General features: G+C 46.9%; 1 protein-coding gene across 1 annotated transcript; it reads left to right on the plus strand.

Moving 5' to 3' along the window:
* The first annotated feature begins 4,565 nt into the window (after positions 1–4,565).
* LOC123042449 (uncharacterized calcium-binding protein At1g02270) lies at positions 4,566–22,873 on the plus strand. Its single transcript, XM_044464900.1, has 11 exons — positions 4,566–4,778; positions 4,874–5,029; positions 5,154–5,252; positions 5,335–5,440; positions 5,831–6,054; positions 6,142–6,218; positions 6,309–6,423; positions 6,539–6,664; positions 6,779–6,892; positions 7,055–7,159; positions 22,304–22,873. The coding sequence occupies exons 1-11, from the start codon at positions 4,776–4,778 to the stop codon at positions 22,562–22,564; spliced, it is 1,386 nt and encodes a 461-aa protein (XP_044320835.1). The 5' UTR covers positions 4,566–4,775; the 3' UTR covers positions 22,565–22,873.
* Positions 22,874–25,683: the final 2,810 nt, after the last annotated feature.

Genomic DNA, 25,683 nt, shown 5'->3' on the forward strand with positions numbered 1-25,683 from the left:
CCTCAAATCCCCACGGACGACCTGCCCGGACGATCCGGACGAAGTCCTGGACGATCCAGAGATTTCCCGGATGAACCGGACCCTCTCCCGAATCATCCGACTACACCTGTCGAAACTAAAAAAAGACAGCTGCCACCACCACTCTCTTCTGCATATCAAGCCATTGTCCACCACCATTGCACCTTCCGCTACCACCAGTTTGACATTTGGTATTTGTCGATGTTGTTTATCAACGGTATCATCCAAAATTGATCTTAAAATTGGCTACTATCAAATTTGCATATAAAGGGTGATGAACGGAAAACGGCTTTTGAAACCAGATTTGGCTTATGAATGGTTAGTCATGCCTATGGCCTTATCCAAAGCACCTAGCACATTCATGCGAGTCATGCATTATGTCCTTCGAAAATACATTTGCATTTGTGTTGTGGTATACTTTGATGATATCCTTATCTTTAGCCAATCTCTAGAAGATCATGTCGAACATCTTCGAGAGGTCTAGCAAGTTCTATGAAACGAGCATCTTTATGTGAATATGGAAAAATGCACTTTTGGTGTTGATAAGCTTGTTTTCTTGGACTTTGTTGTGTCTTCTAAGTGTGTTCAAGTAGACGAGTCTATGATTGACGCTATTAAAACATTACGACACTAGTGGTAATGGCATAGGTGGCGTGTTGATGCAAGAGAAGCGACTCATTGCTTATTTTAGTGAGGAACTTTCCGGCGCACAACTTAATTATCCCATCTATGACAAAGAGTTGTATGCTTTGGTAAGGGTATTGCGTGTTTGGGAGCATTATCTTCAGTCTCATGAATTTGTCCTACATACGGATCATGAAACGCTTAATTACCTTAAAGGTCAAACCAAGTTGAATAAACAACATGTCAGATGCTCTTTCCCTCAAGTACATGTTAGTTCCTCAACTTGAATTGAATGTTACTAGATTTGAGCACATTAAAGACTTGTATGCGCATGGTACTTCGTTTGTGATTCCTTGTGCCAATTGGCAAGCTAAAATTTCTTGGGAGCGGTGTTATCTCAAGGATGGCTATCTTATCAGACTAACAAACTTTGTATACCCGAGTCTTCTCTTCGTTTGTTGCTTTTGCAAGAAGCTCATGATGGAGGACTTGTGGGACACTTCGGCCGCAACAAGACCTTCACCATGCTCTCCAAGAACAACTTTTGGCCAAAGATGTTTCACGACGTCGCACGCTACACCAACAGGTGCATCAAATGTCGCAAAGCTAAGTCCCAAGCTCAATCTCATGGCTTACATATGCCACTTCCTATTCTACATCACCCATGTGAAGATATTTAGTATGGACTATGTGCTTGGTTTGGCTAGAACCCCAAATGGTAAAGATTCATTTTTTTGTGGACCGTTTCTCTAAGATAGCACATTTCATTCCTTGCAACAAGACAAACGATGCTTTAGATGTTGCAAATCTCTTTTGTAGGGAAATCTTGTGATTGCATGAAGTGCCCAAGACGATTGTGTCGGACCGCGATGTCAAGTTCCTAAGTTACTTTAAGACACCATGCGCCAAGATCGGAATCAAGCTACTTTTCTCATCAACATACCACCCACAAACCAACGGGCAAATGAAGGTCACCAATCGGACTCTCTCTACACTCCTCCCTGTCTTGATCAAGAAGAACATCAAGTAATGGGAAGAATGCTTGCCCATAGCCGAATACACCTACAATCGAGCATGACACTCGACAACTGGCAAGTCCCCTTAAAGGTCGTCTACGGCTTCAACCCGTTGTCACCGTTGGACATCCTTCCTCTACCACTAGAAGAGCGAACCAACATGGACATGAGTAGAAGAGCAAGTTACCTCAAGAAGGTGCATGAAGAGACATGCCGGACGATCGAGAACCAAGTGCACCACCTCGCTACCAAGCGCAACATCAACAAGCACCCCATGGTGTTCAACCCCGAGGACCTTGTGTGCGTACACCATGCAAAGAACGTTTCCCCAATGAGCGCAAGTCCAAGCTCCTACCTCGTGTTGATGGACCATTCGAGGTGCTAGCTCGCTACAATAACAATGCCTACAAGATTGATCTCCCGCGCGACAAGTACATCGTGAGCTACATCTTTAACGTCAAAGACCTATCTGCCTTCCATTGTGATGGAGTTAATGATCCGAGGTCGAGTCTTCCCGAGAGGGGGGAGATGATGCGGAGCATCCTACAGTCATCCCCATGGACGTACCCTCGTCTCCCAAGACACCAAGTGAACCAATGACTAGAGCTCGTGCAAGGGCCATCGAAATCAAGGTGAACTCGCACTTCTCTGAGCTTACACATTCTGCATGGGAGACATGGCTACTACCTCAAGAGGAGACATTGTGTGTGATCATGTACTTCGAGGATGGCCATGGAGCCACTATGAACAACGGACAAGACAGCGAGGACGCTAAGCACGAGAAGCAAGAGAAGGAGCTGACGACCAGCTACAGCCACCGGATGACCGGTCCTTATCAGACGTTCGGCGCCCTGAGGATTAATCAGCCAGACGGCCCAGCCGACGAACCCTACAGCGGTCGGACGACCGGCAAGTACTGAACGTCTGACATCCTCCAGCAACTGAACGACGGCCCTCCTCCAAAACTCCGGTGCCACTAGTCTAGTACTAAAATAGCGGAAGAAGGAAGCCTTCTAGATGTCCGAGCCCCGGACATCCGATGTCCTCCTGACAACCGGATGCTCGTGAGCCACCGGATGACTGGTAACCTCCGGACGTTCAGAACTGCCTGTGTGCAGCCACTCTGGTTTGGACCCATTTATCCCCCTCTCTCCCCTAGACTATATATACCCCTTCACTTGGATGAAGTGGGGTTAGCAAAGTATATTGATATTATCTAGAGAGAGCTTTGCTCATCTTCCCCTCCTCTTGGAGACCAAGATCTCTTAGGAGAAGATCCCTAAGTGGATATCAAGACCTCCCTTGTGGAGAAGACTATTATCAAGACTTCATCTCCTTTGGATTTGGGAAGGACCTTACCAATGTGCTATTTTCTCTTGATTGTTCATCTCATACTTGTGGGTCTCATGTATGCTATTCTGGTGGATGTGTGATTTGGGTTTTATTTGAGTAATTCCTCTTGTTGTTCTTGTTGATTTCCCCCTTTACCCCTCGAAGTGGGAACATATCATCAATTGGGGTTCCACCCTACATCAAAAGCTCAATAAGGCAACCTCGATTTCGATAGCTCTTGCACACGCTCTTGTCATCGGTCCACTTGGTGTTTGGGGTGATGATGGAATGACCATGGGGATGACCGAAGGATGCTTTGAATCAGGTGTGGTACAATGCGACATCGCAGAGGAGGCGGGGAGGTGGCGGCATGACGAGAGGCGGAGGTGCATCTGGCTACAAAGGGATCGATGAAGGAACGCTCATGGTGGTGGCACGCGAAGGAGGATCGAGATTCGGGGGAGAAGAGGAGGGATGATCCTGGCTAGAGAGGGCGAGCGGTTGGCGCACATCAAAGCCAGCCACATCGGCCCCCATCCCCACTTCCCAAGCACAGCCGCAGCCGACACACGATGCCGAAAACGCTGGAAAGAAGCCACACATCATTTGGCAGGTGGGCCCCACAAAGAGTAAAAATCGTACACACAATTACAACGTTAGCCCAGATGCATGAGGTAGCAGTAATTCGTGGGAGCTAAGTAACTTAAGAGTGACCTTTTCCGTAATAAAAGATCTATTGAAGTTTTTCTTTTTGGCAAAAACACTTCGCGAGCAACGGTTCGAAGCCCTTTCACCATTGCAAGCAGTCCCACACCACGCCAGTTCCCACGTTATCACGCAGACAACAGAAGACGACCGAGTGACTAACAATGAATCATTAGCGTGATTTTTGGACAATCTTTTTTTGTAGTTTGCAACTTTGTGACTATTTGAACATAACGCACAATCTTATGTACCTTGCACTTGCCTCATCTCTACCGTTGGCCATATAGCAAAGTCCATAATAAATCGAGCAACTCGGACTTTTGGCGCACGGGGGCAATGGAGCACATTACTTTAAACAACTCAAATAATGCTATATTTTTAACACGAGTATATATGGATGTTCTCTAGGTACTCCCTTTGTTTCGAAATAATTGAAGTTCCGGATTTGTCTTAAGTCAAACTTCAGTAAGCTTGACCAGTTCTATACAAAAATATATCAACATCTACAAATAAAAAATTTGCTTTATTAGATTCATTATAAAATGTATTTTCATATTATATGTAGTTGTATTTGATATGGTAGATCTTAGCAAAATTTTCTAGAGACTGAATCAAACTTTAAAATGTTTGACTTAGGACAATACTTTAATTTTTTTGCGGGTAATTTTAATTATTTTGGAATGAAGGAAGCACATGTTAAATTTCGTTCAATAATAACGCTACACAAAAAAGCTGGTACCATAAATAAATCTGAATTTTTTGAACCATGAAAATTAGTACCTACGTAACATTTTCAAACTTGAAAAAGAAGGTGCTCGTAATGCACCTGCTCCAAAGCGACTTCCGTACTCAGAAGCCTTTTCGAGCTATTTAAAAGGCAAGGCGAGACGCCAACGCCGAGGCCAGCAACACATCTTGGGCAGTCTTCATTCCTCTCCTCTCCAACTCGTCGCAGCCGCAAATCGCAAGGACAGCAGGAGCTAACCCGACGAGGCCACGCGACCACCACCCACCGGTCTAGCGCCTCCTCGTCGTCGCCGTTGCTTCCCGCCCGTTCCCTCGGTTCCGCCTGAAATCGCGATGGTGAGAAATTAAATTAACCTTTGCTGGTGGGCATGTCCATTTCCTCTAGCGCGTGTCGGTGAGTTGAGTTGCTGAGATCGGTGTGGTTGGTGCAGACGAAGAAGCAGCGCAGGGAGGCTGGCGCCAGGCGGCAGCAGCAGGCCCGCCAGCGGCTGCGGCCGCCGCCGCTGCTGCAAGCGCGCGACGAGCGCTCCGTCTCATGCACCACCTTCAACATCCTCGCGCCGATCTACAAGCGCATGGATTCTGAGGTGAGCTGGATCTTACCCTTTTCCCTCCCCTTGGAATCCACTTGTTTCATCTTGTGTTGGGAGGAGTTGCCGCCGGTATTTTGTTGGATCGGTGAAGTAACGTGTCCGTGGGCATTGGGCACAGAATGGCAGGGAGAGCCAGAACAGGGCCAACTGGTTTAGCAGGAATGAGAAAATCATCGACCGCCTCCTCGGCGATCGCTCCTCCATCATCTGCCTCCAGGTGAGGGGGATTGACCGATTATTCACTTCCATGGATGTTTGCGCAAGGATGTGATTGATAGGTTGTCTTGGTATTGTGTCAGGAGGTGTGGTTGGGGAATGATGAGCTAGTAAACATGTACGAGAAGCGGCTCGGTGATGCAAATTATACGCTGTTCAAGCTAGCCCGCACAAATAACCGCGGAGATGGTGAGCTCTCTCTCTCTCTCTCTCTCTCTCTCTCTCTCTCTCTCTCTCTCTCTCTCTCTCGCCCATTTCAGGTAGTATTATGACAAAGTATCTTGTGGTATGGATTAAGTAAGTTGACGTGTGTTGTTCCTTTTAGCCACCACCGTCTATTTTGCCTGCTCCATCCAAATGGTTGTTTGTTCTGAGATTGCTATAAATATTACTTGTAAGCTGTTATGTTCAATGCCTTCGATACTGATACATGCAATATCTGTCAGTAGCCATGATTGGCTGTTTTGTTCTGGAATTTATCGGAGAAAGCACATTCAATTTCTTAACTATAGCGTTGTTACAGAATGCTACTGGGATCAGTCTGCAAATTTTCACTCAAATTGTATATTCCCCACCCAGGTCTTCTAACTGCTGTACATAGGAATTACTTCTGTGTCTTGAACCACCGGGAGCTTCTTTTCAATGATTTTGGAGATCGAGTTGCTCAGCTATTGCATGTTGAGTCAGCCATACCTTTCTTGCAAAATCGGAGCAGCAGCTATGTCCAGCAGCAGAGCCTCATCGTGAACACTCATTTGGTGTTTCCCCACGATCACAGCCTTTCAATAGTTCGACTGAAGCAGGTATGATTAGTATGTTGTACACTTAATCATTCAGCCTGCCAATATTTCAGCATGGTATGTAACAATTGACTGCCGTGTCCATGGTAGGTATATAAGATCCTTCAGTACATAGAAGCTTACCAGGAAGAGCATAAACTTGGTCCAATGCCTATCATCTTATGTGGGTGAGTATGCAGTAAACATGCTATTTTTTACGTTCTTCTATGAATATCAGAGTGAAATATTAACATATGATCAGGGCATTCATATTATAGTGATTGGAATGGAAGTAAGCGCGGCCAAGTTTACAAATTTCTTCGTTCACAAGGATTTGTTTCATCATATGACACTGCTCATCAGTACAGTGACAGCGAAGAAGATGCACACAAGGTAACAGGACAATTCTGTTTTACTACTAATGCTTGATAGCCCAGCAACGCTTAATATGTATGTATGGTTGCATTGTATTCTAATTTTCTCCTCCTTTACCTCTTCTTGAGTATAGTGGGTGAGTCATCGGAATCATAGAGGGAACATCTGTGGAGTTGATTTTATATGGCTTCTGAATCCAGACAAGTGCAGGAAGCCCCTGAAAACTAGCTGGAATGAAGCTGTCTTTGGTATTATCAAGGTAAGCAAACATGATCAACACTGTGTCATTAATTAAAAAAAGGCATACTATAGCTAAAATAGTATTACGTTCGTTGTCTCTTAACTCTGAAAGTCTAAACTGTTCTCTTTTCAGTATCTTCTTCTCCAAGTTGCATCCCTTCCGGAGGAGAATGCATTTGCACTTCTCAAAGCTGACAGTTCAGATGATCGTATCACATATTCAAGCTTCTGCCAGGCACTTTGTCAGGTATTAAGGACACTATGTGTGTGCTATGTAGAAAACACTTACTCCCTCCGTCCCACTATGTAAGACGTTTTTTGACACTACAGTAGTGTAAAAAATGTCTTACATTATAGGACAGAGGGAGTACTTTAGAAAATACTTTTTCTAATGCTACAATAAATGCAGTTAGGAATGGTCCACCCCGATCGTGTAAATTCTGAAGAAATGGAAGATCTATGGAGTGAAGTTGACCACGATGGGAATGGTGCTGTTGACTACAAAGAATTTCAGGTAATTACTTGTGTGTGTCTTTTCTTTTTGGGTGGGTGGTGGTGCGGGTTGGGGGGATTCATGTCACATGGAAAGATATCTTGGTTTCAAAATTTGAATATGTAGAATAAAATGCTAATGCAAGATTATAGACGACACACCGAGGCATGCTATTTGTTAACAAGATTCACGCTACATCCCGGGGGCAATGACTACGGGCGCTCCTCCCCAAGATACCGCAACACCGGCCGCCTGTTCGCACATGAACACGTCACCGTGTACCTCCAATACCGAGGGTGATGCACCGCAGCTCACATCGAAGGAGACCCGTCCGGAAGCACGGTATGCAAGCAATCCGGTGGGTGCTTCTGAGGACCCGAAACCCCATGCGCCCGGGAGGGACCCCGTCTGGACGCGCGGCGGCTATGGGCTGCCCTAGGTTGATTTGCTCGCCCTAGAGCCTCGAGGATCGCTGCCCTTCAACATGAAGAACGAACGGAGAACGGGAGAAAGAACAAGGGAGAGATGTAAAAACTAGGGTAAAAAGTACTCCCTCCGTTTCAAAATAGATGACTCAACTTTGTACTATCTTTAGTATAAAGTTGGGTCATCTATTTTGGAACGGAGGGAGTAGTATATTGATATGTCGATTGTGTGTTGTTCAATCGGCCGTCACCTCCCATCTATTTATGAGGCGGCTGGACTTCCCGTACAAGAAAAAGACTAAAAAGTCTGTCCAAAATGTCAAAAACCCTAACCTAACTTGGACTTTGGCAATTTTCCAGATCAACTCGGAGCCACTGAGTGGTTCGTTTCGGTCCCACCGAGTGAACGTTGCCAACCTTCTGTAATTTTCCGGATCAACTCGGTCTCACTGATTGGTTTGCTTCGGTCCCACCGAGTGAACGTTGCCAACCTCCTCTAATTTTCCAGATCAACTCGGTCTCACCGAGTCAAATCAACTCGGTCGGTCCGAAATGACTCTGCAGCTTCTGTTTCTGACATTGTTTTGCCTCCATAGGTTGCATACAACCTCAAATTAAGGCGATTTTTATATCAAAATCAACCGTTTCGATGAGACGCACAACTTTTGCGTTGAAACATTTTCCATCAGAGGCCATCTTAATCGAGTTTCTGGCCATTATATAATCTGATGTCCACAAGATCATCTCTGCAATTGTCACAACTTTTGCATCCGAGCTCCGTTTCGGACCATCTTCGTATCCATCTTGATCTCCTTGAAGAGAGCTATCCGAAGGTGACTTTCAATCATAAGTTTGAATTTAGTCTTGATATAGCCTAAGCTACTTTTATGACTGTGCCACTTTTGAGCGTCAACACATGCCCCCCTGTTTTTTGGCAAAGCTAGCGTGCCGAAAAATAACCTATATTGTGTTTTTTCTAAGGACGATGTCAACACTCCATCGGCCATTTATATGTGCTTAGGGCGATAAATCTATATTGGCCATGTTCATGCTTAGGGCGATAATTCTATATCGGCCATTGATTTTAACTTCTTGTTTACATGATACCTTGGAGCCGATTACCACCAATCAGCTTTAAAGAGATGGGAATGAACCCGTTCCTTGTGGCACTAAGGAAATCAAATTCCGAGAGGTCACGCCCTGTTAAGCAAGTAACATCGGGATGATTCCAATCCATCGATGCATCGGCCAAAGCAACACAAGCCGAATTATCCGTGTGAATGATTTCTACCTCACTGTTGACCCATTGTATTAAGAATTGATGCATGGTAGATGGCACACATTGGTTAGCATGAACCCAGTTGCGGCCTAATATAACATTATAGTTACCTTGCACCTCGGCGATGAAGAATGTAGTGGCCAAAGTTTTGCTTCCCACATTGAGTTCCATGCACATCACACCTTTGGCCTCTGTCTTTTCTTTACCCTCAATTCCGTTAAGTACCATATTGGTCTTCACCAATGCATTATTATCTAACCCCAACTTTTTGAAGACCGAATAGGGCATAAGATTTACCACAACACCACCATTAACGAGCATCCTAGCAACCGACGATCCATTAATATGACCTTTGAGGTACAATAGCTTCAAGTGTTTCACCGGTTCTTTTGGCTTCTCGAAGATAGCGTTCTTAGGACCAAAATCCAGCTGGGCCACCTCTCCTTCACCTATAGCACCCAACTCGGTAGGTAAGTAATACACCATATTAATATCCATACCTTCCCGAACCGGCGTAGATTCGTAATCCACCATCTCATCTTCATCTCCCAATGTGTATATTGGACTTGAAGTTGTTTATATTGAGCATGGCCCTTGGCCTTTTGTATTCTACCCTCTTGGCATTCTCTTGTACATGTATATATGATGGCTTTGGCCTCCTAATAATATCAAGTTGCATATTTCCCTAACATGGTATTAGAGCTTTAGGTTTTTTCCGCACGCGCAACTCGTGCTTCCTCCGATCCCATCTTGCGTCCACAGGTACTCTTGGCCGTCGCTGTCTTCTTCCCTGCCGGCAGCCACTCCTCCTTCCCCGTGGCTGTCTGCTGGTGCACCAACCTGCTCAATCCAGCCCCAACACCACCACATCACACCACCACTTCTCACGCTACCACATCTAGCCACTTCTCTTCACCACGCCACAACCAGATCGAAGGGAGAGAAGAAGAGATCAAGGGTCAAGGGAAGATCGGGAGTACCAGGGAGATCGCAGGTATCTGATTCCCCGCGCAAACAGCATCTCATCTGGCTCACCCCACCCAGGGCGCCGGCCCTTCCTCCCTGCCAGGCCGCCCCCGAGAAGGCCCTCCGCCGTCGCCAGTGATCAGGCCGCCGCCCGCTGCCTATCCGGCGCTGCTCCTCTGGCCGCCGCCGGCTTCGCTCCATCTCGCCCATCGGACCCGCCCGTTTTTCGCGTGCTGGTTCTTCAGTGCCGCCGGCGACCCCTGCAGGCTTCGCATCTGCCTCTTCCGCCCGTCCGTCCGTGAACACCAGTCAACTGCCGCCTCCATTCGTGTCGAGGCCGCTTCGTGTGTTATGCTGTGCGTGGCAACTCGGGACACGTTTCGAGCCTTTGCTGTTGTTGACACTTTGGCCCTGTTTTGGGCGTGGTCTATTGGATTGGAGTTTTGAGTAAAAAAAGAGAGAAAAAAAAGTAAAAAAAAAACTGGTAAAATGCTTTTGTCGGGTACACCTCTTCATCGCCGCTCGATGTTTTTTGACGGTGTTCCATACATTGATGCTGTCTCGCACATGCGCCTTCTCTCGGTGCTTGGTGCTCGCCCGTTTGAAGATGGTGGTTGTCGCTCTACTTCGACACATTTTGCGACTTCCGTCGGTGTTGTTGGCCGCTCTACATCGACTCCTCCCGCGGCTTCCGCGCACGGCGGGGATCGCTCTGTGTCGACTCACCAAGTGGTTTCCACGTATGGCTCTACGTCGACTCGCCACTCTCGGTCGACTCTACATGCGGCTTCTATGGGTGGTGGAGACCGCTTATTATCGGCAGGTGTTTCTACCTCGACCTCTTCCGTCGTGTCCTTGTCTTCGTGTGAGATTGCGCAGCTGAAATCTCTGCTTGCTACTTGGGATTCTTCACCGACAAGTTCTGCATGTTCTGTGGATGACTCTTCTGGCATTGAGAAACCACCTTCTACTCATTCAGGTATATCCCCATGGATTCTTGATACTGGAGCATCTTTTCATATGACATATGATACTTCCACTTTGACTTCCGTTCAACCTGTTGAGTCTCCTGTTCGCGTTCTTACGGCTGATGGCACTCCCCTCCAAGTAGCTAGTCGAGGCACTCTTACCATTTCTTCATTTCATGTTCCCTCTGTCGCTCATGTTCCTCGACTTACCATGCAACTCATATCTGGTGGTCAGATTGTTGACTCTAGTTGTAGGGTTATCCTCGACTTTGATTCGTGTTCTGTCCAGGATCGTCGCACGGGCGCTCTACTTGGTGCTGGCCCTCGACGCTCTGATGGTCTCTGGGAGCTTGACTGGCTACGTCTTCCTTCCGCTGCCACCGCTGCCAGTCCCATAGCCCCTGTCGCTGCATCTACTAGCTCTTTTCAGCAGTGGCATCATCGTCTTGGACATTTATGTGGTTCTCGTCTCTCATCTTTGGTTCAGCGCGGTGTTCTGGGGTCTGTGTCCGGCAACGCTTCGTTGGATTGTATGGGTTGTAGGCTTGGTAAGCAGATTCAACTACCGTATCCTCATAGTGAGTCGATGTCCGAGCGCCCTTTTGACCTTGTTCACTCTGATGTTTGGGGTCCGGCTCCCTTTGCTTCAAAAGGGGGTCACCGCTACTATATTATCTTTATAGACGATTTTTCACGGTACACCTGGATCTATTTCATGTCTTCTCGTAGTGAGGTCTTATCTATATACAAAAAATTTGCTGCCATGGTTCAAACCCAGTTTTCCACTCCTATTCGTGTTTTTCGCGCAGATTCAGCTGGTGAGTATATCTCCCATGCACTGCGAGGATTCCTTGCTGAGCAAGGTACCCTTCCTCAGTTCTCTTGCCCTGGTGCTCATGCTCAGAATGGTGTGGCTGAGCGCAAGCATCGTCACCTTCTTGAGACGGCACGCGCGATGATGATCGCTGCCTCTCTTCCTCCTCACTTCTGGGCTGAGGCTGTTACCACTTCCAGGTATCTCATTAACATTCAGCCATCTGCTGCTTTACAGGGTGGAATTCCTCTCGAGCGCCTTTCTGGTCGTTCTCCTGATTATTCGGTGCTTCGCTTGTTTGGTTGCGTTTGCTATGTTTTGCTTGCCCCTCGTGAACGCACCAAACTGACTGCTCAGTCTGTTGAGTGTGTCTTTCTCGGATACAGTGATGAGCATAAGGGCTATCGATGTTGGGATCCCATCGGTCGTCGGATGCGTATTTCTCGGGATGTGACCTTTGATGAGTCTCGTCCCTTCTACCCGCGTCCATCCTCCTCGGCCTTTTCCACAGAGGATATCTCTTTTCTTACGTTTCCGGATACACCTCCATCTGTGCCCAGTATTCCTACTCTTCGTCCCGCTGTTGCAGATTCGATGCCGTCCTCTCCTACGGTTTCTTCTCCTCCCTCATCACATGACTCGCCACCTTCATCATCGCTATCTTCACCTTCTGCACCTTCATCACCAATATATCCCCCTTCTCCACCTTCATCGATACATTCCCCGTCTACGTCTCCAGTGATTCCACCTCTTCCCTCCTTTCCTTTTCATTATACTCGCCGTCCACGTATTGTGGATGAGTCTACTGATGTGCCCACTACTTCTGGTGTGTCATCTTCCTCCTCTCAACTGACTTATGGTCTTCGTTCTCGGCCTTGTCCGCCCCCTGACCGATATTCTCCTTCTCGCTATGGTCTTTCGACCGTTCTTGAGCCGACTTCTTATTGAGATGCTATTGTGCATCTTGAATGGCAGTTTGCGATGGCAGAGGAGATTGCTGCCCTTGAGCGCACCGGCACATGGGATCTGGTTTCTCTTCCTCCCGGTGTTCGTCCCATCACTTGTAAGTGGGTCTATAAGATAAAGACTCGCTCTGATGGTTCTCTTGAGCGTTATAAAGCTCGTCTTGTGGCTCGTGGCTTCCAGCAAGAGCATGGTCGTGATTACGATGAGACTTTTGCTCCCGTGGCCCATATGACCACTGTTCGTACACTTCTCGCCGTGGCCTCTGTTCGCCATTGGTCCGTGTCTCAGCTTGATGTGAAGAATGCCTTTCTAAATGGTGAGTTGCGTGAGGAGGTTTATATGCAGCCACCACCTGGGTATTCTGTTCCTGATGGCATGGTTTGTCGTCTTCGTCGCTCTCTTTATGGCCTTAAGCAAGCCCCCCGTGCCTGGTTTGAGCGCTTTGCCTCTGTGGTGACTGCCGCTGGTTTTTTGCCTAGTGCTCATGATCCAGCATTGTTTGTTCACCTTTCTTCTCGTGGTAGGACTCTTCTTCTTCTGTATGTTGATGACATGATCATCACTGGCGACGATTCTGAGTACATTGCCTTTGTCAAGGCCCGCCTAAGTGAGCAGTTCCTTATGTCTGATCTTGGCCCTCTTCGTTATTTTCTTGGGATTGAGGTTTCGTCCACCTCTGCTGGCTTTTTTATTTCCCAAGAAAAGTATATCCAGGATCTTCTTACTCGTGCGGCTCTTAGTGATGAGCGCACTGTTGAGACTCCTATGGAGCTCAATCTTAATCTTCGTGCTTCTGATGGTGAGCCCTTGTCTGATCCGACGCCTTATCGTCATCTTGTTGGGAGTCTTGTCTATCTTGCTGTCACACGTCCGGATATCTCCTATCCTGTCCATATTCTGAGTCAGTTTGTTTCTGCTCCCACTTCAGTCCACTATAGCCACCTTCTTCGTGTTCTACGATATCTTCGTGGCACGATCTCTCGTCGTCTCTTTTCCCCCGTTCTAGCTCGTTACAGCTCCAGGCCTATTCAGATGCTACATGGGCTAGTGATCCTTCGGACCGCTGTTCACTTTCTGCTTACTGTGTTTTTCTTGGTGGTTCTCTCATTGCCTGGAAGACTAAGAAACAGACTGCAGTTTCTCGTTCGAGTGCAGAGGCCGAGTTGCGAGCTATGGCTCTTCTGACGACAGAGGTGACTTGGTTACGATGGTTACTGGAGGATTTTGGTGTTTCTGTTACTACACCTACCACCCTCTTGTCAGACAGTACAGGTGCTATCAGTATTGCGCGGGACCTGGTGAAGCATGAGCTTACCAAGCATATTGGTGTTGATGCTTTCTTTGTGCGCGCCGCTGTGCAGGATCATGTTATTGGTCTTCAGCATGTGCCTTCCGAGTTACAACTAGCAGACTTCTTCACGAAGGCCCAGACTAGAGCACAACATGGATTTCACCTCTCCAAACTCAGTGTTGTGGATCCACCATGAGTTTGAGGGGGGGTGTTAGAGTTATATTGAGCATGGCCCTGCCTTTTGTATTCTAGCCTCTTGGCATTCTCTTGTACATGTATATATGATGGCTTTGGCCTCCTAATAATATCAAGTTGCATATTTCCCTAACAGAAGTTTCCTCAACTGAAGGGGATGTTTCAGGTGGCATGGGCGATGTAATAGGGGTTGCATCATCCTCTTTTGGTGGTGTAGGTGTTGCTATAGCCAATGTAGAAGCATCTGCATTTTCTTTTTGTTTAGGCCTCCATACTTGTTTCGTGAGTGCCATGGGCCGAATTTCATTGAACAATTCGTCCATTTGCTTCTCTTCTTTGCGCTCTACCTTCTCGTGGTTCCTCATGCGTTTGTAATCTCCTTTTCATGGTCTTAGTTAAACCGGGAGGACACCACTGAGGTTGAGTGTATTTGGGATCCCTAGGTGTGGCCTTGCTTGTGCTGGCCTCATGATCATTAGCCATGGAACCCTTTTTACTGACCTTGCTTGGAGAATTTTTTGTTGGCCGATTAGCACCATGGCTCGAACGGCCTTGTGTGGGATAATAAAGCCTCTCGCGAACAGGCCTTCTAGGTGCTGCCCACCCCATATGAAAAGCATAAGGAGCCATTGGGGGCTGCCCCCATCCTCCATTGAAGCCTCTCATATAATATAGCGCATAGGGGGGTTGTGACATCCATGGTGTCGGTGCCCATGACCCATATGGCCTTGCATAGCGTCGAAACTCTTGCTTCGGAGGCGATCTTGAACGCTTTGAATGTGATGGCTGATTAGAGCTAGAACCGGCCGCTTGACTTGCATATTTGGATAGCAACATATCAAAAGTTGGCTTGATTCGCTTGCGCTTAGCTTCACTCTTTTCCCACTTGCCAATTTCTGCATTCTTGGGCTTGATAAATTCAACATGAGTATCTTCTTGTACCTGTGGTTGCCCCCCGAGTGCAGGATTTTTTATGGTGATCTTCAATACTTCCTTGCCATCAGGTTGTTTATCAAGCACAACCTCTCTTCCCAAGACTTTGTCACCCTCCTTGCCTTTCTTGGGTTCACCAATAACAACATTATCTTTATTAGCAGATTTGGCTATGCTAGGCCGAATTAACATTTTCTTTTCCTCCAAGTCCATGGTGTTTATCGGGAAGGGTTGTTTATCAACTTGCATCTCAGCAAAATTCAACCGTCCTTCATTAATGGCCGATTGTATCTGTCGTCGAAAAACATTACAATCGGTAGTAGCATGAGAAAATGAATTATGGTACTTGCAATAAGCACGCCGTTTCAGCTCATCAAACGGCGGTATGGTGTGTGATATTCTAATCATCTTATCTTGCAAGAGAGCATCAAATATTTTATCATATCAAAAGTAAACTTCATCTCCTCATCAGATTCTTGCGAATCGGCTTAAGAGCATTGCATGTATAGGGTTTGGCCTTTGAGGACCAAACAAACTCAGTAGTATAGACATCAACCTCATCGTTCGAATTATCATCATTGTATTCAAGCATATGCATTCTAGGATGATCGGTTGTAGACTTATGAACCTCTTTACTTCGACTCTCTTGAGCCAAAACTTTTTGTAAGACTTGGTTAATATTCAAAAACTCATAACTTTCTAGCCTCTCTTTAATGTGAGTTTTTAAACCATTAAGAACAAGACCCGCCAAGTCTCTCTGAGTTATCACTAAGCTATAACATCGGTTTTTTATATCTCTCAATCTCTTGACATAATCGGTGATCGATTCATCATGTTTTTGCCTAACCGATGTTAAGATGTGACAACTTAAGCTCATTATCACTGCTATAAAAGTGATCATGAAACTTTTGCTCTAATTGCGACCATAAGAGAATTGAACCATGTGGTAAAGCAACAAACCATGAAAATGCGGTGCCAGTTAAAGATAAGGAAAATAAACGCACTTTCAATTCTTCTATGGAACCTGCTTCACCTAACTGCGCTAGATACTGACTAACATGCTCCCATGTCGTTTTCGTGCCCTCTCCACTAAATTTAACAAAATCAGGAACCTCGTAACCTTGAGGGTACAAATCTGCATCAAAGTGTTCAGGATAAGGCTTTTGGTACACACGACTCTTTACTTTCGGCTCGTTTCCGAAAGTTTCTATAAACATCTTATGCAAATCAAATCCTCCCTTAATTTCGCTAAAATTGGATCTGAGGTAGATGAAGATGCTCGTGGCAATGACATAGGAGCAACATGAGTACTAGCTGGTGGTGCAATTTGTGGGATGGGCGTCGAGCCATAATTCGGCGGAAGACCAAACATGCTTGTGCCTATGGGTGGTGTGACAAAGTGATTCGGCGTTGACGCCGAATTGGGCACACTCATAATAGGACTAGGATATGTCGGTGTAGCCACAAGCTGATTGGTTTGACTAGGGTAAAAATTCAACAACATATTATATTGTTGTTGCATAGGAGGTGCCGATGAAATAGGTAAAGTTTGACTAGGGTTTTTAGATATACCAACAGTGCCACTAGATGACGGAGGAATAGTTTTCTGAGCATTAGCACATGCTACGAAAGAATTGTATGTCATCACATTACCCTTGCTAACAAGACTTTCAATCACAGCCACTTGCTTTGGAGAAAAAACTTTACTCACAGTGATTTCATCTTGTTCATCAGTGAGAGGAGGAAAATTGACGTTTCCAACCGGAGTAATGTTGCCTTGATGGTCCTTCTTGAAATTTGCAAGAAACGCCTCCAAATCCTGCTCCTCGCGCTTCCTCTTTAGCGCCTTTAAATCCTCCTCAAGCTGTTTCTTGAGCGCTTCGTAGGCTTGGCGATGTTCATCCGATAGTTCATCAAGATCGGGCTTAATGATGTTATCGGTGCTAACTTCTGTGTGCTTGGGGAGATCCGACATGGTTGATAATGATTCTTGATCTTTCGTCCCTAGCGGAGTCGCTAAAAATTGTGTTCGCACACGAACACGTCACCGTGTACCTCCAACGCCGAGAGTGATGCACCGCAGCTCACGTCGAAGGGGACCCATCCGGAAGCGCGGTATGCAAGCAAACCAGCGGGTGCTTTTGAGGACCCGAAACCCCACGCGCCTGAGAGGGACCCCGTCTGGACACGCGGCGACTATGGGCTGCCCTAGGTCGATTTGCTCGCCCCTAGAGCCTCGAGGATCGCTGCCCTTCAACATGAAGAACGAACGAATAACGAGAGAGAAAGAACAAGGGAGAGATGTAAAAACTAGGGTAAAAAGTAGTATATTGATTTGTTGATTGCGTGTTGTTCAATCGGCCATCACCTCTGATCTATTTATGAGGCGGTTGGACTTCCCGTACAAGAGAAGGACTAAAAAGTCCGTCCAAAACGTCAAAAACCCAAACCTAACTCGGATAGGAATCTTTGGCAATTTTCCGGATCAACTCGGAGCCACCGAGTGGTTTGTTTCGGTCCCACCGAGTGAACGTTGCCAACCTTCTGTAATTTTCCGGATCAACTCGGTCTCACTGATTGGTTTGCTTCGGTCCCACCGAGTGAACGTTGCCAACCTTCTCTAATTTTCCGGATCAACTCGGTCTCACTGATTGGTTTGCTTCGGTCCCACCGAGTGAACGTTGCCAACCTTCTCTAATTTTTTGGATCAACTCGGTCTCACCGAGTCAAATCAACTCGGTCGGTTCGAAATGACTCTGCAGCTTCTGTTTCTGACCTTGTTTTGCCTCCATAGGTTGCATACAGGTTGCATACGACCTTGGATTAAGATGATTTTTATATCAAAATCAACTCTTTCGACGAGACACACAACTTTCGTGTTGAAACATTTTCTATCAGAGGCCATCTTAATCGAGTTTCTGGCCATTTTATACTCTGATGTCCACAAGATCATCTCTGCAATTGTCACAACTTTTGCATCCGAGCTCCGTTTCGGACCATCTTCGTATCCATCTTGATCTCCTTGAAGAGAGCTATCCGGAGGTGGCTTTCAATCATAAGTTTGAATTAGTCTTGATAGAGGCTAAGCTACTTTTATGACTGCCACTTTTGTGCGTCAACACTACCCGAGCGCCGGCACAAGCTGTCGGCTCCCCTGTGTACCTACTGCTATCAAGTTGTCATAGGTTACAACTTGTGGTGCCTCTCGATATAAGAGGCATAGGACATAACGTGTCCGACACTTACACGACTTGTACCTATCCACACCAATTACAACTCCATGTCCATGTGATCCCTTGCGTACATAATATTCGACACAAGTATAACAAACTCCACCTTGGCGAATATTCTCCACCACCTAGAAGTCATCCATGCTCGAACCTCCATGTATTCCAGACTTGCTTTGTCTTATTTGTAGCTTACTGAGAGCCACCCGATGGGTCAGACCCGCCGCCACCGTGGGACTCCACCGCTACTCCTACAGCTCCACTCTTCATGGCTCCACCTGCAATAGTGCTCCCCAATGTTTTCGAGTCGATGAGTCGACGAGTCGCTCAGGGGGGGCGACTCTAGACTAGTCTAGACTAGTCTAGACTCATGGTCGATGAGTCGACATGGCGACGAGTCGACCTGAGTTAAGCAGCAGCCAGGGGAGGAGCACAAGTGCTCAACAGCAGCAGCAGCAACAAGGGGAGGGGCACACCAGCAGCCACTTCAACCAGGGGAGGAGGGGAGGAGCACAACAGCAGGAACAACAACCAGGGGAGGGGAGGAGCACAGTAGCAGGGGAGGAGGGGAGGAGCACACCATAGGAGGGGAGGAGCAGAACAGCAGCAGGGGCAACCAGGGGTGGCGGCTGGAGAGGGTTCGATCGGGGGAGGGGGTGGGGGATGATCGATCTAGGTTTCCAGGGGAGATGGGCCGGCCCATATAACAGTTGGGCTCAATTTAAGTGAGTCGCTCGACCCAGAAAGAGCGGCTAGTCGTGACTAGTCGAGACTAGTCGCTCGAGTCGCTCGACTCATGCCAGGAGTCGAGTCGAGAGTTTGAGTCGAACCTGGAGCAGCGACTCATCGACTAGTCGTCGACTAGTCGCGACTAGTCGAACGACTCGAAAACAGAGGTGCTCCCTTGCAACTTGTAAAGATGCAAAGCCGTTCTCTCTCCTATCATCACGATTACCCCATCTTCCATGATTTTCATGGTCTTCTTATCCCGATCACAACGGAATTCCATACCACCAGCATGAAGAACACCAAGCGAAATTTGATTCCTTCTTAGCCTTGCCACATGCCTGACTCCTCGAAGCATCTGCCCAACTCCGTCAAACATCTTGACTTTGATGTCACCTACTCCAGCAGCACGATAACCTGTGTCATCGCCAACATAGGCTAAATCAAACCAAACTCACTAGACTTGTACGAAGAGAACCACTCCATGTTGGGCGTCGCATGAGAAGAGCAAGCTGAATCCAACATCCACACTTCAGTTTTTGTTGACCGTATGTCTAATACTACGAGGGCATCAGTACTGCTGTTCGAGTCATCACCATGAGTAGCCAGGTTATCACTTCCCCACCCTTCAGTTCTGGGCATTTCCTCTTTATATGTCCCCACTCCTTGCATCTGTAGCACTGCGCCTTTTTCTTCCTTTTCTTCTTCGTCTCTTGTCCCTTCCTGAGCTGATAACCTTTAACTGCCAACCCCAAACCTTCAGTACTCTCCTTTTCAGCGGCATTCTTTTGTTTCATCAACTCATGTCCAAGCAAGGCTGCAGCGATGTCCTCATTATTGACGGTTGACTTCATAGGACGGTGGCAACGGAACAAGAAGTAGTGCCTTATCCTCGTCATCAGTCTTCACATCCAGACACGCTAGATCTGTGACCAACTGATTAAAGGCATTCACATGCTCTACAAGATCCAATCCCTCCTGCATCTTCAACCCATATAACTTTTCCTTCAAATACAGCTTATTGGTCGCTGACTTGGACATAGAACGACTTGCCAACTTGTCCCAAATTCTCTTAGGAGAATCTTCATCCATGACATTATACACGACCTGATCCGCAAGACAAAGTCGTATGGTAGCGGCCACCTGCACTTGCATATCCTCCCACACATCGTCGTCAACCTTGGCCGGCTTCGTCTCCTGCAAACCCTTCAAGATTCCCTGCTGCGCCAGAAGATCCTTGACTCTTGTCTGCCATAGACCGAAGTTACCCGTGCCATCGAATTTCTCCACATCAAACTTGGTGAACCCTGGCGCCATGCCGAGCTGCGATCTAACCGACCTGTTGCCGCCGATCTTACCGCCCTTGTTTTCCTCTGCGACTTCCTCACGAAAAAGATCATTGATCCCGTATTCTTTGTCTGAAGCCACGCCGCAGTACATGATCTACCAAGAACCCTGACTTGCACCACACCCTATCTACCCTTCAGAAATCACCGTGGCTGGTCAAACTAGCTCTCGCCGAAAACTAGACCGGTCCACCTTTTTCCTGAATCTGCATATTGATTTTTGTGTGCACTTTGCTGCCTCCCTTCTCCAGCCTTTTATTTACGCTGGATCACCTGGGCTCCATCTTTTTCTTCCTATACACGGAAATAGAGTCACAGCCTGTTATAGTTTGCACCATATCCAATCTCGAACGGACCGTCATGCACGCACAAGTATCCTTTTTTCTTTTTTCCCTTTTGTTAATCGCAAGCAGCAGCAGGCTTTGTTCCCTGGACCAAACACGTATACACGCACACATGTATCACCTTGTAGATTGGCTGGCTGTGTGTTAATCCCCTGAACTCCTGCGCCGATACGATTTCCTTTCCTTGTGCGGTGCACCTCATCCAAGGAGACCAGCTGCCACACGACATGAAGTCGCATACACAGCCTCACGCCATAACCTTTCCTTTCATCTATCCACGTTCCTCAGAAAATTCTGCCGCTGATCTTGACGATAGCTTCGCCTTGTTCCGATCTTGGTTCTTCGCCAACGATCTGTAACTTGCCCTGTCGCGTGTACTCACAGCATGCCAACCTTGCTGAAACAGTCGCCACCTAGCACATCGCCTATGCACGAGACATTTCATACCCTGGCTACCCGCATCGCTGACACAATCGTCCAAGTGCCGCGCCGCCGCCCTTGTACAACACCAAGCACATCATCTCGATGCTCTCACACTCTGATCTATCCGGCCGTCCTCCACGTTTGGCCGTCGGTCTGATCGCGAGCCGAATCTGTCGCCTCCGCAACGTCTTCAACAACCACTACGCCGGTCCGAGCGCCACGCCTAGCCGATCCTTACCGACCACAGCCCATCGAACGGTCCAGGCCTCCTGCCCGAAGTGGCTGACACCACCGACGGCATCCGCGATCGCCGCCATGCTCAACCTTGCGCCAATCGAACGTTCCCGGCACCCGTCGAGCATGATCCTCATACCTCAAGATGATCTTCCGCATAGTGTTCTCGCAACCTTGCTCATGATACCACTTGTTAAAATAAAACACTAAAGCAAGATCATAGACGACACAAGAAGGCACGATATTTGTTAACGAGATTTACCGATATGCCTACATCCCCGGGGCAATGACTATGGGCGCTCATCCTCAAGATACCGCAACACCCGCCACCCGGGCGCTGGCATAGGTCGTCGGCTCCCCCGCATACCTGCTGCTATCAAGTCGTCATAGGTTACGACGTGTGGTGCCCCTCGATATATAAGAGGTCTAGGATATAACATGTCCGACTCCTACATGACTCATACCTATCCACACCAATTACAACTCCAAGTCCATGTAACCCCTTGCGTACATAACAATGCAAGTATAACAAAATAAACAATGATGTCAACAAGATTTAGAACTTAAAAAATATTAATGGCCAATTGGTAACTCGTAGCAGCACATGCCATGTGATTAAAATTTGGGTTCAACAGAAATTTGAAGTTCCATAAGGTCAGACCGGCCTTGGAAACTTATGGCAGAGCATGTTCTCGGTGAACACATCTCTAATGCCTAGGATGGATCTAAAATTTAATGGCAGATGACTGCAAATAGCCTGAAATTTCTTACAGTATTGGGAATACTTTGTGTATCAGCTTTGCTTGGACATGTTTTTTTACAGACAGTATGCTCTTTATCAGTTACCTCAGAGTAAAATTGCAATGACAAAGAAAACTGAAATCATTGCGATTTAAGTTCATGACCACCTCAAATCTAAATGCCAAATGGCCAATGTTGTCCTATCTCTAATGTTTAAAAATATTTCTCAAACGTGGAATTATTCTACTCAGAATCTCCAGTTAATATTGTTTCTTAAACACTTGAAGCGGTGTATCTGGAGCCCAAAATGCTACAACCAAGAAGAGGAGGATGATACTGAAATCGACGTCGCTGAAGGAAGCATCGTCACATTTGAGCCGAACGACGAGACCTTTGGCTTCACTGTGAAGGAAGCTGTTCTGTTCCCCCCAGAAGTTGAGAAGGGCATGTGGCCTGAGAACTACAGCCTCTCAGATCACGCGCCCCTTACTGTGGTGTTCTCCCCTGTAAGAATGCCTTGCTCTCCACGCACTCCTCAGCACCCCTAGCTATCAAACGCCAGTACAGATGCAAGCTTTGTACAGTTTTAGGTATACGGTGAGATATACACCAGAGAAGCTTTATTTTAGGTACCGAAAGTGGTAAGAAGAGGCGACAGACATGAGTTGCTGTTGGCCTACCTTTTGGGGCATGCTGATGATGTCTCTGCGAACAGTTTGTATCCAAAGCTGTCTCCACATGTTCATAAATGTAAATTTCTCTCTCTATTCTTGGTGTAAGATAAACTGAATTGTGAGGGCTTCACACGGAAATTTAGGGATAACTGCTGATTAAGATCTAATTAGCTTGTTGTGTTGTTTTCTCGAGTCAAATCATAGCATGAGTTCCCTCCAAGATTGATATTCTATATATGCTTTTTCTTAGATCTATCACGTTCTAAACAATTTTTAGATTGGTTGTACCACATGCAACCCCTGGAGAAACTGGGAAACAACGCCAGCTTTTACCCTTTTTCCTCCTTGAAGCGTTAGCACATGATTTTCTTGTTTTTTTAGAGAAACTTACAATCTATTCATGGTCATTTATGGAAGTACATAGAACATGAGGTAACCAAAATTACAAACATAGCTTTGGACCACTTAACGACAGCTACAAGCACTAGAGTGAGCCAAAGGCATACCACTGTCAACCCCTTTCTTATTGGAGCCTGACAAACCTTATTTTTGTAGATAGTTGGAAAGTGTCCGACCCGCAAAAAAAGGCCCCATAAGGCTTACCCGCAAAAAAGGTCCCATAGGACCAAAGAGCAGTAACCATCTTCGATGAAGAGTTGTAGATAGAAAGGATCAAACTTGTAAACATACGAACACACACAGACAAAACGAAGATTGGATCTAAATGGGGTGTGTTTGATTGCCTTCTCCAACAGTACCTGCATTTCAAAGCCATCTCAACCCAGCCTGAGCAAAAACAAGCAAAAAACCAACATTTTGCATGTTGTTTGGTTGCCTTCATTGCATCGATTTTTTTAGAGAAACTTCCAATCTATTCATGGTCATTTATGGAAGTACATAGAACATGAGAGGTAACCAAAATTACAAACATATCTTTGGACCACTTACCGACAACTACAAGCACTAGAGTGAGCCAAAGACATGCCACTGTCAACCCCTCTCTTATTGGAGCCGGGCAAACCTTATTTTTGTAGATAGTTGGAAAGTTGTCCTACCCGCAAAAAAAGGCCCCTGGAGATGGGAAAGCTACTCTTTTCTGGGAGGATAGATGGATCATGGGCGGGCGAGTCAGAGATATAGCACCAATAATATACGGTCGGGTTCCAAAACGTGTGCGGCAATCTAAGTTGGTGGCGGAGGTGTTGCGGGATGGCAGTTGGGCACTGCATGTTGGCATAGAACTGTCACTGGAGGCCCTGGATCAATACCTCCTCCTGTGGACTTGCGTTTCAAGCATTACACTCGATGATGAAACTCCAGACTCTATGAGCTGGACATGGGAGAGCAGTGGATGTTTTTCAACTCGTTCGGATTATGTGGTGGGGTTCTCCGGATGGCAAGTTTCACCAACTACGGACTTCACCTGGCAATCCAAGGCACCGCTACGGTGTCGTTTTTTCAGTTGGCTAGCCCTAAAGGATAGATGTTGGACGTCGGATAGGCTTGCACGGCGCGGCCTACCTCACCAAGCAGCCTGCCCCATGTGTGATCAGCAACAAGAGACTATGCAGCACCTGATGTTGGAATGTAGCTTTGCGAAATAGATTTGGCTGGCGGTGAGCAGACTTGCTAACAAGGTGGAGCTCCAGCCCAAACACGGGGAATCGCTTGAGCAATGGTGTTTGTGGCAGGAGGATGCCTCGGCTAACCGAAAAGCGCACAGAGCTAAATGTCTACTGGTCATGTGGACAATCTGGAAACATAGGAACGACGTGGTGTTTAATGGAGCAACGCCGTCGTTTCAACGCTCCATGCAGTGGATTCACGGGGAAGGACAACTTTGGGCGAAAGCGGGTCTCTTTAAGGAGGATAACATAGGGTTTGAGGTAGCTCCAGTTGCGTGGGATGTGAGCGAGTAGTTACCGTTGGTAGTCGGAGGGTAGGCGGGAAATCCGCTTGTAAATAACCTTGTAATGGTGGACATGGGTTTCGTACCCTTTCTTCTCTAATGAATGATACACACTCTCTCGTGCGTATTCGAGAAAAAAATGAGCACTTTAGGGTGGGTGTTTGGTTTCCTGCATATGTGCTTAAGGGTTGAGCAAATGCAAACCACAACTGTTTGGTTGCATATACGTTTGTGTTCTGCTCACCCCATTTAAATGTGCACCACATTAGCAGCACAATAGCAGGCACAACTGATAAGAGGCAAATTGATGTAGGGTGGAAACCCTAAGGCTGATCTTTCACGAAATGGAGGGAATCCTACGAAGAACACAAAGAACACAAAGAACGCGAGGGGAAACACGAGGAAAAACACTCAAATCAACGGGAACGATCACACATGTGCTGGATCCATGAACATAAAGGGTGATACAAGATCCAAATGCAACAAAGGACGATACAAGAGGCGGCAGTTCTTCTCCGTGAGGAGGTCTTGAGGGGTCTTCCCGTGAAGGGTCTTGAATCCACTTGGGGGATCTTCTTCGTAGAGGTCGCGATCTCCGAAGGAGAAAGTATCAAGTGGATGAGCAAAGCTCTATCTCCAAAATGAGCTATCACTAAGGATGGCAATGGGTCGGGTTTGGATCGGGTTGAACAATATGGAATCCATATCCATATTCATGAAGACAGTCTTTTCCCGCCCATGAAAAAATCCACGGGTGAAAAATTGTGTCCATGTCCAAACCCGATGGATACCCATACCCACTGGATACCCACTGGGTCCTCTCAAGACTAAAGAATGGTCTATAAGATGGAAAAATGAAATCGCATCACACAAAACAAAGTGTCTTCAACCCCTCTATATAAATGATCCATACGTTTTTATATGCTTTTCTGTTACTAGTAACAGAATAATATTATGTTACCCTCCGGCCCTATAAGGACGCGACGCGCATACACCATAGAATCTCCCCAACCCAGCCCGAACCTAACCCACCTCCTTTTGTCGAAGGCAGCCGTCGTGGGCGAGCGAGCGACGGCGTCTGCCG

Source organism: Triticum aestivum, chromosome 1A (genome assembly GCF_018294505.1).
Source record: "Triticum aestivum cultivar Chinese Spring chromosome 1A, IWGSC CS RefSeq v2.1, whole genome shotgun sequence".
NCBI lineage: Eukaryota > Viridiplantae > Streptophyta > Magnoliopsida > Poales > Poaceae > Triticum > Triticum aestivum.

Excerpts from the sequence above, each read along its gene's own strand:
- LOC123042449 (XM_044464900.1), top strand. Across the intron at positions 5,030-5,153 it reads ACAAGCGCATGGATTCTGAG|AATGGCAGGGAGAGCCAGAA; the intron begins GTGAGCTGGATC and ends CATTGGGCACAG. Across the intron at positions 5,253-5,334 it reads CCTCCATCATCTGCCTCCAG|GAGGTGTGGTTGGGGAATGA; the intron begins GTGAGGGGGATT and ends GTATTGTGTCAG.